This window comes from Akebia trifoliata, chromosome 3 (genome assembly GCF_017979445.1).
Source record: "Akebia trifoliata isolate Shusen 1 chromosome 3, ASM1797944v1, whole genome shotgun sequence".
Lineage (NCBI taxonomy): Eukaryota > Viridiplantae > Streptophyta > Magnoliopsida > Ranunculales > Lardizabalaceae > Akebia > Akebia trifoliata.
The window spans coordinates 33,117,455-33,130,908 of NC_141377.1; the positions used below are offsets into that span (position 1 = coordinate 33,117,455).

Here is a 13,454-nt window from a genome sequence, read left to right on the forward strand (position 1 = left end):
ATGTATTCAAGAAACATGCCTATCTGTGTAAGTTAAACAAGTCTTTTGTCAATTATCATGAACCTCATGCTAAAAGAAAACAACAGGATTGAGATTGAAATATTCATTAATGACTAGTTATATTTTTCATGCTTGTTATAATTACATTTTTCATTCTATGGTTACATTTCTATGTTTGTATTTGAACTAACATATTGAGATTTTCTCCATATGTTAAACAACAAATTGAATTAACTTTTAAATGTTCAACAATTTTCTATTTATTATTCATTTGTAGAAAGTAAATATGTATTACACTACACACATAACTTGAAGGTAAGAAAATGAGCAAGCAAGCAAGCACAATACTTATGAAATTTAAATTCTAGTCTTTAATGGTCCAAAAAGGGACAATGATGAACCAAAAGAAAAAAATCAACGAGCAACAACACTTATCTAACAATAAAAAAAATAATCTTTGACAAACGACTTGTAAGGAAACAATATGAAAGCAAACCATACAGAAAATTTTGATGCTTACCAAGGTATGGGTGATTAACCTTCAAGATGAAAACAAGGCTAGCAGACATAATGTTATATTTAGCGATGGTTACTTAAACTTGTCCAATTGAAATTTAAAGATATTCAAACTTCATTTAATTAAGGATTGTATTTTAGGTATCAAAGAGAGTGAGCAATTAAATGATCAAGTATCAATTGATATAGTCGATTTGTAGCCTAGAAGATCTATCATTAAGTAGGATTCACTAAAAAGTGGATCCACCACACTATTTGAGCACCACCCTCATGTTCTGCCACATAGATCATTTTGACCGAGTAAATGCGACACAATAAAAAATGGTTTCTAATATATAATCATAAAACAATATCTCTTGAGACAAATGGTTGTTGAACAACTATGCATATAAAAAAATTATTTACAACTCTTAATGAAGAGATTTACCCAGCAAATCTTTATATTTCACTCTATTAAAACTCCATTGGAGTTCTAATAACTCCAAGGAAATCTTGCTTTTCAAGTTTGTTACTCAACAAACATTCAAGTGAGATCCACATTATTTTAAAAGATAAAATAACTATAATGTTTTCCATTATTTATATCAAGAACTTATTATACTCTCTCTAATCTCACATTCACTTTCTCTCCCAAAAAATCGTCGAAGCCACATGTCCACCTGGCAATCCTCTAAAATCTATGGTAGAACTTGGCTATTAAAATAAAATAATTTTTTTTTGAATTCTATACATGATTTTGGGGGGGAAAATCGTTGTTGAGTGAGAGGATATAATAGGTATTTGATTTTTTTTTTAAATGAAGGTATTATAAGTATTTTATATTTTAAAATGATGTGGGTCCAACTCTAAGGTTTTTCTAGAAACAAATATGATAAAGTAAGGTTCCCTTGGAGTTGTCAAAACTCTAAAAGAGTTTTTTCAATAAAAATGCGTCGAAAAGTCTGCACCGTAAAACTTCATTTTAATGATGCATCGAAGAGAAAGAGAGAGAGAGAGAGAGAGAGAGAGAGAGAGAGAGGAAAATTGCAATGATGCTCTCCCTCTCGGTGACTTGTGATCATTCAAAGCTTGTTAAATAATCCAGATAATCTATGTTTTCAAATTGCTTAATGTCCCTTAACGTCAATCTTCTCTCATAGACTAATGGAAAATGATTCAACTTGATGATGACAATCATGGTGATGATAATATTATGATGATGATGATACACTATGTGAAAAAATGGATAAATTCGACGCAACTATTTTAAACACTACGTGAAAAAAATATGTTAAATTTGATGGACCTTAGCGTCGAATTTACCATTTTTTCATGTAGGAATGGTGAGGGCATTAAAGTTAATTTTTTACGAGAGATCATTTTTCGATGATGACAATCATACCTATAATAACAACGAGGATGATAATACCGTTTACGTGGATTCAATTTTTGCCATCTTCGAGTCACTTATTATATCTTTAAAATCAAGCTTACCTAATTATTATACTAAAATTTTAATACTGATAAAAAAAATAATGACGATGGTGATGAGGGCATTGTGGTCACTTTCTATTAGATTATGAGGAAAGGCCAAGATCTCTTTGAAAACACGTGAGGAGGTGCCTTAAAATATTTATAACAATGTTGAGGGGCATGTCGTTAGGGTGAGAGCACAAGTGCCATTTAACATAAGAAAAAAACTTTTCTTATAAAGTTAGTAAGATTTTAAGTCTTACTAAAGGTTATTTTGCTAAAAGGGACTACAACATTGGCAATCAATCACCATGACCCTCTAAATTTCATCGAAAAACACAAATCCGCAAAACTTCTACGCACTCCCAAATTTAAAATTAAAATTAACAGTGAAAAATAACTTTTTTTTTTAAAATTTGTTTTCTTCAAAACTTATAGAATTGAAATCTTACTAGTGTTGTGTTTTTATTGCCAGAAGATAAGCTCAACAACCCTTAGTTAGAGTTGAAATCCTACTAATGTTGTGTTTGTTTTAACTATGCGAAGGTGTCGATCACATTCTTTTATCTAGTCTTGCTTGTTTGTGTGGGAAAAAGTCGATGTTGGATGCAGTTTCATTCAATAAATTCTTTTGAATGTCTTAGCCATGAATGAGCGGGTAAGCCTCTACACAAAGCAAACGACATCATCCTTACTCTCTCCCTTTCATTTTGAGGAACCCCCTCTACTTCTGGGTCATCTTCTTCTTTAAATTTTTTTATTGATTTTCCTTTGCATCTTCTTCACTTGGTAGAAACACAATTTTTCCTCCTTTTCAATCTAAGACACCCCCCTCCTCTTTGAGATTGTTATAGAGTTAATCATTTATAAACTTAAGGTTAATACAATTGAAGTTTTTTGGTTGTATGTTTTGTTATACAAACTTGTCATTGAAATTTTATATTGAAGATCAAATCATTGAAAATTTTCCTCACTATAGCATCTGTGTGAAACATGCCTATTAGTATCATGCAAGCTAGAACCCACACTATGTGAAAACTGAAAATTTTGACAAAATTTGACGGGCCAAAGCCCACAAATTTTAGAAAGCGAATTTTGATGGCCTATGGCCATTGAAATTTTTGATGATTCCTAATTCGACAGCTTAGAGCCATCAAATTTCTTCAATCCTCCGTCAATTCAACAGTTTCGGTCCATCAAAAAATATATTTGACACCTCGGTCTGTCAAATTTTATGAAATTCGACGGTCTTGGGCCATCAAATATAGGCTTTTTTCACGTTGTGCCAATACAATGGGCATGATGATGGAAGGTGCAATAGTGTATATGTAAACATGTTATAATCATAGTTGTGAATGTGAAAGGTGGTATCTACTTGTCCTAAGGAATCTTTATTCATACTAATAATTTTCTCCAATTTTGGAAGCATGGTTCCTAAGGGCCATCATCATCAACTGTTACGGTAGACAATATAAAATTTGTTTCAGTATTGAATACCATTGGGGTTGTATCTTTGGTCAGGTATGTGTCAACAACCACTATTACATTGGGTGGTCAAGTAACATCATATCGAGATGGGGATGTTGAGATGTATGAGTGGAAAGAGTAAGACATAAAAAGTTAGAAACGAATGTATTCGAAAAAATGTAGTAGGAAATATAAAGTTAGAAACAAATGTATTCAAGAAAATGTAGTAGCTCTACTACATGACAAATAATCTAATTAGTTTTTATAGAAATATTATTTTTTAAATTCATTTAGCCAAATTCTTGCAACATATTTCCAAATATTTTAACACCTAGACAACACAATTGGATAGCAAGTTACCAAACAATACACTCAATTCATCAAGGTGCTTTAGCAATAACAACAACAACTTTCTCTCAGCAGCAACTAAATTCAGTAATAATAACTTCACACACAATTTTTCCAAACATACCATAAATTAGTAAGGCTAGTGAGACTCTAAAATTAATTACTAAAATTTATGAGACCACGTGATGTGAGGGGGAGAGTTACTACGATGCTAACATTTCTTTCAAGTTCTTTCATCTAAAATTAGGTCTCTCTCTTTTCTCCTTTTTTTTTCTAGTTGGAGGAGCATAATCTTAATATCACTTTCCCTATCAATTGGGTTGCATACCCCATCCGATCGTTACATAACCATCTGAGCAAGAGGAATCTTCAAAATAACATAATGAACTCTGAATCTAAGAAGACAAAACCCTCACATGCGTTCACCTAACACTCTTCTCTCCATCCCTTGATTCAATTTTACTCAAGCCATTTGAACAAGGATGGATTGATGCTTTTAATTGTTTGTTCAATAACCAAACAATAATTTATTTAACTCTCATAATCAACTTTCAAAAGTTGAACTTCTACGAGTTAAAAGTCCAACTTCCACACTCAACCTCGAATTGTAAAACACACTCCTAGAGATCTTTAAAAACTATGTTTTTTCTCTGTCTCTCCTAGCTCAACTTTTGATGCTCCCCTCGGGAGGTTATAAATGATGTATAATTATGGTAAATTATTTTTGACATAAATTTTTATTTATAACACACCAAACTTTTTTGAAATAACATAGGCTCATATTTTCTTCTTTATTGTCCTTAAAATGCTCTTTTGAAAAAAGAGAGAGTGGGAGTCTTTGTTGTGGAGGATTTTTGAGATTTACTACTTCTTATAAGACTTTTTTTATATAAAAAAAAATAGTGAGAAAAAAAGGATTTTTGAAATATAAGATTTCTTGTAGGATTTTTAAAATCATATTCATTCCTGCTCTGTTCCCTTCCTACCTAATACAGTTCCAATAGGAACTACTAATTGACAAGTAAATAGAATGAGAGAAAATGAATGCAAGGCAATCCAACACGAGTAATACACGTTACAGAGACTGCAATGTATTTATTCAGAAAAAGAACTACCTCCCAAAACTACTTCTTACTATTCTGTTTGTGCCTTTTATCACATATCCTACTTACTAAGAAAGTAAAAACAAACTAGGAAACATCACTATTTGATACTCTAGTTTCCTATAACTAGTAATAAAAAAATATAAAGTTTAATCAATAAATAGAGTAAACAAAAGAAAAGAAAGGAAATAAGGTGGGCCATTGACCAAGATCGTATCTTCCTCCAACAGTAACAACATCAATAAAGTTTAATCAATAAATAGAGTAAACAAAAGAAAAGAAAGGAAATAAGGTGGGCCACTGACCAAGATCGTATCTTCCTCCAACAACAACAACGGCTTTCCTCATTAGTCACAGAAACGGGCTGATTTTTGAATCTCACGTGATGGCCTTTTGTTGCCTTATCCTCAATTAGAATGGGAGGGCTAGTTTCATCATGGGCCTCACTATCCATCTCCTCATCATGTACATCATGGTCATTGATTACGCCATCATCCCTCTACCTCGCTCCTGCTTTCTCATGTTCCCCCTGACCCTTTTAATTTTTGGCAAAATTACTTAAAAGACCTTGACGGAGGTTTTTATTTTTATATAGTCCCTAAGTTTTGTACGATTACATGATAGTCCATTTAATAAATTTTTTATTTTTTAATGGTCACTCATCATTGGCAAACTCCCTCTTTTATTTATTTATTGTCGAGTACACTACTTTTTATTTTTAAACTCGATAATAAAAATTGGTGAACTCGACACTGGTTAAAACCCACCCATTTTTTATTTTTGAGTTTTTTTCGACTAAAATACATGGATAGATCGACTAAAAACTTGAGATAACATACATCTTCAAAATATTTGAAAAACCCCTATGAAAATGACTTCTTCTTCCTTTTTAAATCCTTTATGACGGAATAGAGTTTTCGAAACTCAATTGAGATGTCAAAAATCAAAATTTTTATTTATTTATGAAAACGGTGGATTCAAACAATTAGGACATTCAATCGTGAGAAATGGGGTTTAGAAATTGATGAGAAATAAAAAGTTTTACAAAATGGACTATTAAGAGAGACCCTAAAATTTAAGTACTAATTAGAAAGAAACTCCATCCACCAGGGTCTTTTAAGTAAAATTTCCTACTTTTTTTAAAGAAATCTTTTAGAAGATAAATTTTGGTGCCTCTTTAACCTTATTTTGGGTGTGATTATGTATAAATTCATTAAAGGGTGTTTTTATCAGAAAATTTTGACGTTTTGTGAACCGGTTTGGGTGGTTTGATTCGGGTGGATCGAATCGGTGGGTCCAGATCCGATCCCAAAATCCGGTTTTTAATTATCCTACCGCCCTAGCGCCTCCCCAATTTCAGTGGAGAGAGAGAGAGAGAGAGAGAGAGAGAGAGAGGAGAGGATGGAGAGGATTTACGCTAACGTGCGCTACTGGTTAGTAGAACACCCCGTAATAAGCGAGTTCGAGTGGAAAGAAGGGCAAACATGGGGCGCATCAACTCAATTCCTCATAACTACTGTCCTCACCTATCTTTCTCTAACAGCTATCATCTACTTCACCACCATCTCCTCCAAATCAACGGTCAAAACTACTGCCACATCATCATCCTCATCAACAACCCTTCGTCTCATCTCCGTCGTACACAACCTCATCCTCGTTATCCTCTCTTTCATCATGTCCGTTGGATGTACCATCTCAACTAAAACCCAAATGCTAGATCTCCGTTGGATCTTCTGTTTTCCACCAAACAAAACCCCACCAAGTGGGCCCGTCTTTTTTTGGGCCTACGTGTTTTACCTCTCCAAGATCCTCGAATTCATCGATACACTCTTGATCCTCATCAATAAAGATATCAAACGGCTGACGTTCCTCCACGTGTACCATCATGCGGTGGTGGTTGTGATGTGTTATTTGTGGCTTCATACCTCGCAGTCTCTTATCCCAGTGGCGCTCGTTACCAATGCCTCAGTGCATACGCTAATGTACGCCTATTACATGATGTGCACCTTAGGGAGGAGGCCTCGGTGGAAGAGATTGGTGACGGATTGTCAAATTGTTCAGTTTTTGTTTAGTTTCGGTGTTTCGGTTTTGATGCTGTACTTCCATTTTACGGGAATAGGGTGCTCCGGGATTTGGGGTTGGGTTTTTAATGCTGTTTTCAATGCTTCTCTTCTTGCCCTCTTCACTAATTTTCACTCTAACAATTATTCGAAGAGTAGTAAGGAGGGGAGGAAGAAGGATTGACGGTCCTGATTGATGTTCAGTGATTTCATGTAATATCGTCGGATCAATTTTATGTACGCTTTTCTTTTTGATTGTTTTCAATTTCATGTTCACTAGACCTAAGTAAGACAATGACAGAGACTAAGTAAAAGTATAATAATATTTTGACTAGCAACCAATTATGGAAATTTTTTGAAATCTATCACTAAAAGTCACTAATGACATGGTTTAAGAATTCTTTTGAGGCTTAGTTGACTCGGGTAAGTCACCCAAAGTATTAAAAGTGATTTACAAAAAATTGTTTGTCTAGAATTTTTCAATTTGTAAACATGGGGCTAGAAGTTTCAGAATGAGTTGATTTTTGGTGAGGATGATCTCTTCACCATAGACATTATCCTCACAAAAAATCAACTCAGTTTGAACCTTTTTACCAATATAAGACAAAACACGTTATAATTTTATGAGTATGTGGATCCCGAACCTTCAAAGTACATTTAAGAACAAGAATGCTACATTATTCAGTCGCTAAACTCTAAATGAAAATTTTGTATATATCAGTAACCAACTTGATTTTAGAGCAAGATTTTCAATGTGAATCGTGATTTTACAGACGACTAAGAAGGCTAAGTATAGGTGGTTCCACACCAAAGTTTGGATCCCACAAATATTTCACCTTTATATTTTAATTTAATATAATCAAAGTTGTTTTTGTTAAAATTTTTGAAAAAAGTTACAGCTTACTATAACCAACATAGAATTACGATAGTTAATTTTAAAATTATAAAAATAACCTTTTTATTTTATAATATTAAAAAATTCTTATCATCAATGTTTTAAGTGACATATAACCTTTTTTGATACAAGTGCCTTTGCACATGTAACATTCTAATTTTTTTTAAAATATTTTTTTAATACGGTAGTTAATTTCAAAATTACAAAAAATAACCTTTTTATTTTATAATATTAAAAAATTCTTATCATCAATGTTTTAAGTGACATACAACCTCTTTTGATACAAGTGCATTTGCACATGTTACATTCTAATTTTTTTTAAAATATTTTTTTAATAATTCAAATATTTATTAATATGATCTTATAACTTAAAGTATCCTCTAATCATGATTTTAGATCTTTATTGAGACCTATTCATCTCAGTATCGTCTACCAATGATGCCAAAATGAGTTTTAAAACCATGAGTCTAACCCATCTTATTTTGTAAAGGTTAGAATTGTTTGATTATTAATAAGAATCGTGTTGGAGTAATGTCAGATATGTCCCTCACGATGTATATTTCAATGTTATTGATATCTTGATAAAAAACATATATGATTCTAACACACATCCACGTCAGAAATATAACACACACACAGACGATGTACATTTCAACGTTACTTCAACATTATCCTATTAATAATGGAAAGTGTTAAAATGACACAAGGTGTTTACTGCGATTCTCACAAGTTTGACGTGAGATGTGCACATAACCATATATGTATTTTTTTGCGATACGAGTAAAAATCATTTACGATTATGTGCGCATCTCCACGTTAGAATTGTGAGAATCATAGTAAATCCTGTGTCACCCCAGCACAACTCATTAATAATTCATGACCTAGTTAGGTTAAAGAGCCGTGCTAGGGTGATACAAGATTTACTATGATTCTCACAATTCTGATGTGGAGATGTGCATGTAACCATAAATGATTTTTACTCGTATCGCAAGAAAATACATCTATGGTTACGTGCACATCCCATGTCAGACTTGTGAGAATCGCAGTAAATAATTTTTGTCATTTCAGCATTTTCCTAGGTTAAATGGCTTCTCTCTTACCAACACTCACAAAATCATGAACAAAGTTGCGCCCTATCGTCGTCTCCTCCTAACCAACTTTCACACCACAAACCATTCCCATAGAGAGTCGAAGACCATTACATTTCGATCAACCAAATTCTCATTCCCTCTCTTCACTTCCAAACCTCTCCACACTTCAATCTTCAAACACAAAGAAATTCTTCTTCTTCACTCACTCCATCCATCAAACTCTCCTCACAAACCCTTAAAACCCTTCTCCTTCTTCTTCTTCTTATTCTCCCCTGAATCAATCCTTCTCTTTGCCTACTTCTCCATCTTTCTCTCTCTTCGTCTTCTCTCCTCTCTCCTCCCTCCCAATTTTCCTCAACAATGGCATCGTTTCATGGTTTCTTCTTCTGAAGCAGATGCGAGATCATCCAATTTTCCTCCGCATTTGTGGAAAGTTGTTGTGGCTTACGAAGATCGTCGATTCTTCAAACATTGTGGAATCGATCCGATTGGGATCGCTCGTGCTTTGTTATTGTTTCCTGGTGGAGGAGGCGGAAGTACCATAACACAACAGGTTAATTAATTATGGATTTTTTTTAAATTTTTTTTTATTTTGTTGTCAAGTTGTTGGAAATTGGAATTTAGTTTTCAAATGTGCTGTTGAGCTGCAAATAATTGCTTTACTCTATGATTTGTCATTTGCAAAAATCATGTTAAAACTAGAAAGTGTTTGATGATTGTTCGCAGTGAGGTGTCACAACATGGTAACCAAATTGGAATTTGGTAGTTGTTTGGTGGGATCACTTCGATTAATCTGGATAAATTTGGGTAAGTTTAAGAAAAAATTCATGGAAATTTTGGGTGGATGGGTAGACCAAATAACAAAATTGGGGTGGTGCTATTTGCACGCACCTAAAATACTCAACCTACCCACTTAATGTCAAAGGTTGGTGTTAAGGGGCGCCCATATATTTAGCTTGGGTGTCCATTTTCATAATGGGCACCCACGTCTTATTTCCGACTTAATGAGTTTAGCAGGGGCACCCACAATTACACGGGCACCCTAACATTTTCAACGATTCTTCATCTTCTTCACCTCTTACACCACCACAACCACAACCACTGTGGGAGAGCACCGACATTGTTGCACCGTTGCACTTTCGACAGCCTTCAAAACCATCAGTGAACACCCAAATCTTCAACTTTTTCACCTTCTTGACCCCATTTAATCAGCACTGCCATATCCATTGCACCACCCACGACCTGTAACCACCATTGGGTTAATTCGTTCATTGTTTTCTCTCTTTTGAATCCAAGATGAAATCCATTTGATTTCTAGTCTCTATAATTTTAGTTCTTTAATCATCATCGGCCTAATCAATGAGGTTTGATTTCTAGGGTTTCAAAACCTATTGAAAAAATGATGTAGGACGTCTACGATTGTAGTTGGAGAGCCTTGAGTAATTTCCTAATTGTAATAGGATTTATTTCTATTTTCTAGTTCTAGTAGGATTTCTATTTAACTTTAAGAAGTTTATATTTTCTCTAGTTTCTAATTTGTTTTCAAATTTTTATTTTTGTTTAAATTTGTTTTTGTTTTTTTAGGATATAATTAAAAGTGCATAGTAAGTGTCCAAATTAAGTTCTAATAGGATTAGAGAAACAGTATCATATTATAGATAAATTAGAAAGTTATTTTTTAGTATTTTAGAAGGTTTCTAAGTTGTTAGGATAAAATTATCTATATAAGGAGCTTCAAAAATGAAATTTAATAAAATTCAAATATTTTCATACAATTTTCTTTTATCTCTTAGTTACTTTCTAATTCTTTGCTTTATCTTCTTTAAGTTATTGTTTGTTTATCAATTGAATCTATTGATTCAAATTGATTTTGTGTTCTATTGAATATAATCTCTTAATTCCTTTCGAATCTATTGATTCACATGCTTTTGCTACGTCAAAATCCCTCTTTTTGTTCCCAAATTTCTACTTTTTTGGGACAAAAATGTGTTTGAGATCGATGGTCTAGGATTTCTAAGTTTCACCATCATCGAAATGGTGAAGCTTTTCACCGGAGAATGACGATTTTCAGTGGAAGTTATTAGAGTTTGGCAGCCGTCGAGGAAGAGAAGCACCGGATTTCGGTATGGGTGGAGGAAGGAAAGGGAGAAGAGAGTAGAATGCATAAAGTGTGGGTGCTCACATTTGGCCCCCAACAAAAATTAGGTATTTAAAAAAATAGTACATTTTACAATTACTCTTTGCACTCTCCATAACCCACCGATCAAAAAACCCATTATTTGATTAGTTGAATCAATGGAGATTAGGTTTTTTTTTTTCCAAGTTATCTTATTGGGCTGCTCTTCTTGCGCACACCTAAACGTCTCATTGTATCCACTTACTCGCTATACCCACCTAAAAAATTAAAGTTCTCAATGCACACACCTAATTCACTTAATTTTAATTGGTTTTCATTGCACCACTTAATAGCCTACCGAACCCATTTATTCTTCTTTCTATATCTCATTTCTTCTTTTTCTTTACTTCTAAAAAGGTTTCAATGAGGATTTTAAGCTTTGATCTTAATTATTTTTTTAACTCTTAATACCTCCAATCGAGTCGAAGCCATTCATATGAGAAATTTTGTTTAAAACTTTCAGTTCGGTATGTTAGTACCGAATCATTTTTGCTACGTTCGGTAGGTACCTACCTACCAATCCTATAAGTAGAGATTCAGGATTGACATATCGAACTAAAGATTCAAATGAGAAGGTTCTGTTCAGTAGGTACCTACCGAGTCTGTTTTGTATTGTTCGGTAGGCACCAACTGAATTTGCTAAAACAAGTTCAGTCTAAACCTACCGAACAAAATCTGTCAAAAATCTTTGAATTTTTTAATTCAAAATCACCGTTTTGGAGGTTTTAATAATGATTTTTCCATCTTCCTTGGTGACTAAATGCAAAATAAATAAGATAACTTGAAAAAAAACCTAAAACCTAAAACCTAATCTCTATCGATTCAACTTCTCACAAAATTCAAAAGGAGATAAACATGGAGAGAGAGAGAGAGAGAGAGAGAAGAGAGAGAGAGAGAGAGAGAGAGAGAGAGAAGAAAAAGAAGAAGAAGAAGAACAAGATTATGGTGGGTGCAATGAGCACATAGAAAAGGGTAAAATTGTAAATTACCCTTTTAAAATATTTTTCACTTAAAATGGGTACAATCAGCCACTTTGGTGTGTGCAATAGTACGTCCTTATCTTATTTCATTGTAATTTCTCTTATTTTTTTGCATTTAATCACCAAGGAAGATGGAAAAACACTATTAAAACCTCCAAAATGACTATTTTAGATCGAATAACTCGAAGATTTTTGACAGATTTTGTTAAGTAGGTTAAGACTGAATATGTCTTAGTTGATTCAGTATATACTTACCGAACATTACAAAATAGATTTGGTAGGTACCTACCAAACAGTACAAATTTTATTTGATGAGTACCTACCCAACGTTACAAAATCGATTCAGTAGGTACCTATCAAACAGTACAAAACAGATTCGGCAGATATCTAACGAACAAAACTTTCTCATGTAACTCTTTGAGTTTAGTATGCCAGTACTGAATCTCTTTGTATGAGATCGGTAGGCACCCACCAAATATTGCAAAAATGATTCAATATTGGTATTATATCATACCGAAAATTTTGCACATTATTGATCTCATATGAATGACTTCATTCGATTAAATTTTGAGGTGTTAGGGTAAAAAAGGTGTAAGATCCAAGCTTAAAATCCTCGTTGAAACTTTTTTAGATGTAAAGAAGAAAAAAAAGAATGTGAGAGAAAGACAAAGAAGCAAATGGTGAAGAAGGAGAAAAAAAGAGGGAAATATACATGCATACATATACATATATGTATATATACGTGCGGACTACACATACTAACCATCCTACACGTGTACAACAGTTAAATATAGCCACTTTATGTGGAGGGGCATATAGAGACACCTTCGAATCTCTATATACCCCTCCACATAAAATGGCTATATTTAACTGTTGTACACGTGCAGGGTGGCTGTATATATATATATATATATATAGGGGAATGCTAACGTCCAAGACCTCATAAGGACGTTAGTATTGTCCGTCACATTTTATTTCTAGTAATACCACTATCTTTTTGTCTTTTAATGAAAAAGATAGGGGTATGTTGGTATAATAAATGCTTGTTTGCATTAATTGCCAAAATATTTATTGCAAACAAAACATTAAATCTAAGGAATAAATTCCCTTAGCATTTATTATGTAAAAGATAAGCATTTATTATGCAAAAAAACTAATATACCCTTGTATTTTCACTAAAAGACAAAATAGATAAGGTTATTATAGAAAAAAATGTGATGGAGAATGCTAACGTCCCCATTAGGTTTTGGACATTATCATTCCCCATATATAGATAGATAGATAGATAGAGAGAGAGAGAGAGAGAGGAGGTTCGGTAGGTTCTTGGGTGAATGCATGAGAACACAAAAAAAAAATGTTAGATTAG

General features: G+C 33.3%; 2 protein-coding genes across 9 annotated transcripts in view; both read left to right on the forward strand.

Moving 5' to 3' along the window:
* The first annotated feature begins 6,241 nt into the window (after positions 1-6,241).
* Positions 6,242-7,211, forward strand: LOC147406460 (fatty acid elongase 3-like). Its single transcript, XM_086432784.1, has one exon. The coding sequence runs from the start codon at positions 6,288-6,290 to the stop codon at positions 7,128-7,130; it is 843 nt and encodes a 280-aa protein (XP_086288910.1). The 5' UTR covers positions 6,242-6,287; the 3' UTR covers positions 7,131-7,211.
* A 1,713-nt stretch (positions 7,212-8,924) lies between these two features.
* LOC147406461 (uncharacterized) overlaps positions 8,925-13,454 on the forward strand; it is a 28,440-nt gene continuing 23,910 nt past the window's right edge. For 4 of the 8 annotated variants that reach the window (XR_015176469.1, XR_015176470.1, XM_086434507.1 and 1 more), the window contains exon 1: positions 8,928-9,485. Coding sequence is in view for 4 of the 8 variants with exons in the window: in XM_086434507.1 (XP_086290633.1) it covers positions 8,958-9,485 (528 nt within the window). In the remaining 4 variants the exon portion in view is untranslated. Of the gene's footprint in view, positions 9,486-9,658; positions 9,740-13,454 lie in introns of all 8 variants that reach the window. The other 4 variants (XM_086434509.1, XM_086434508.1, XM_086434510.1 and 1 more) reach the window with 3 other exon arrangements.

Excerpts from the sequence above, each read along its gene's own strand:
- LOC147406460 (XM_086432784.1), top strand. The coding sequence starts at position 6,288 with ATGGAGAGGATTTACGCTAACGTGCGCTACTGGTTAGTAGAACACCCC.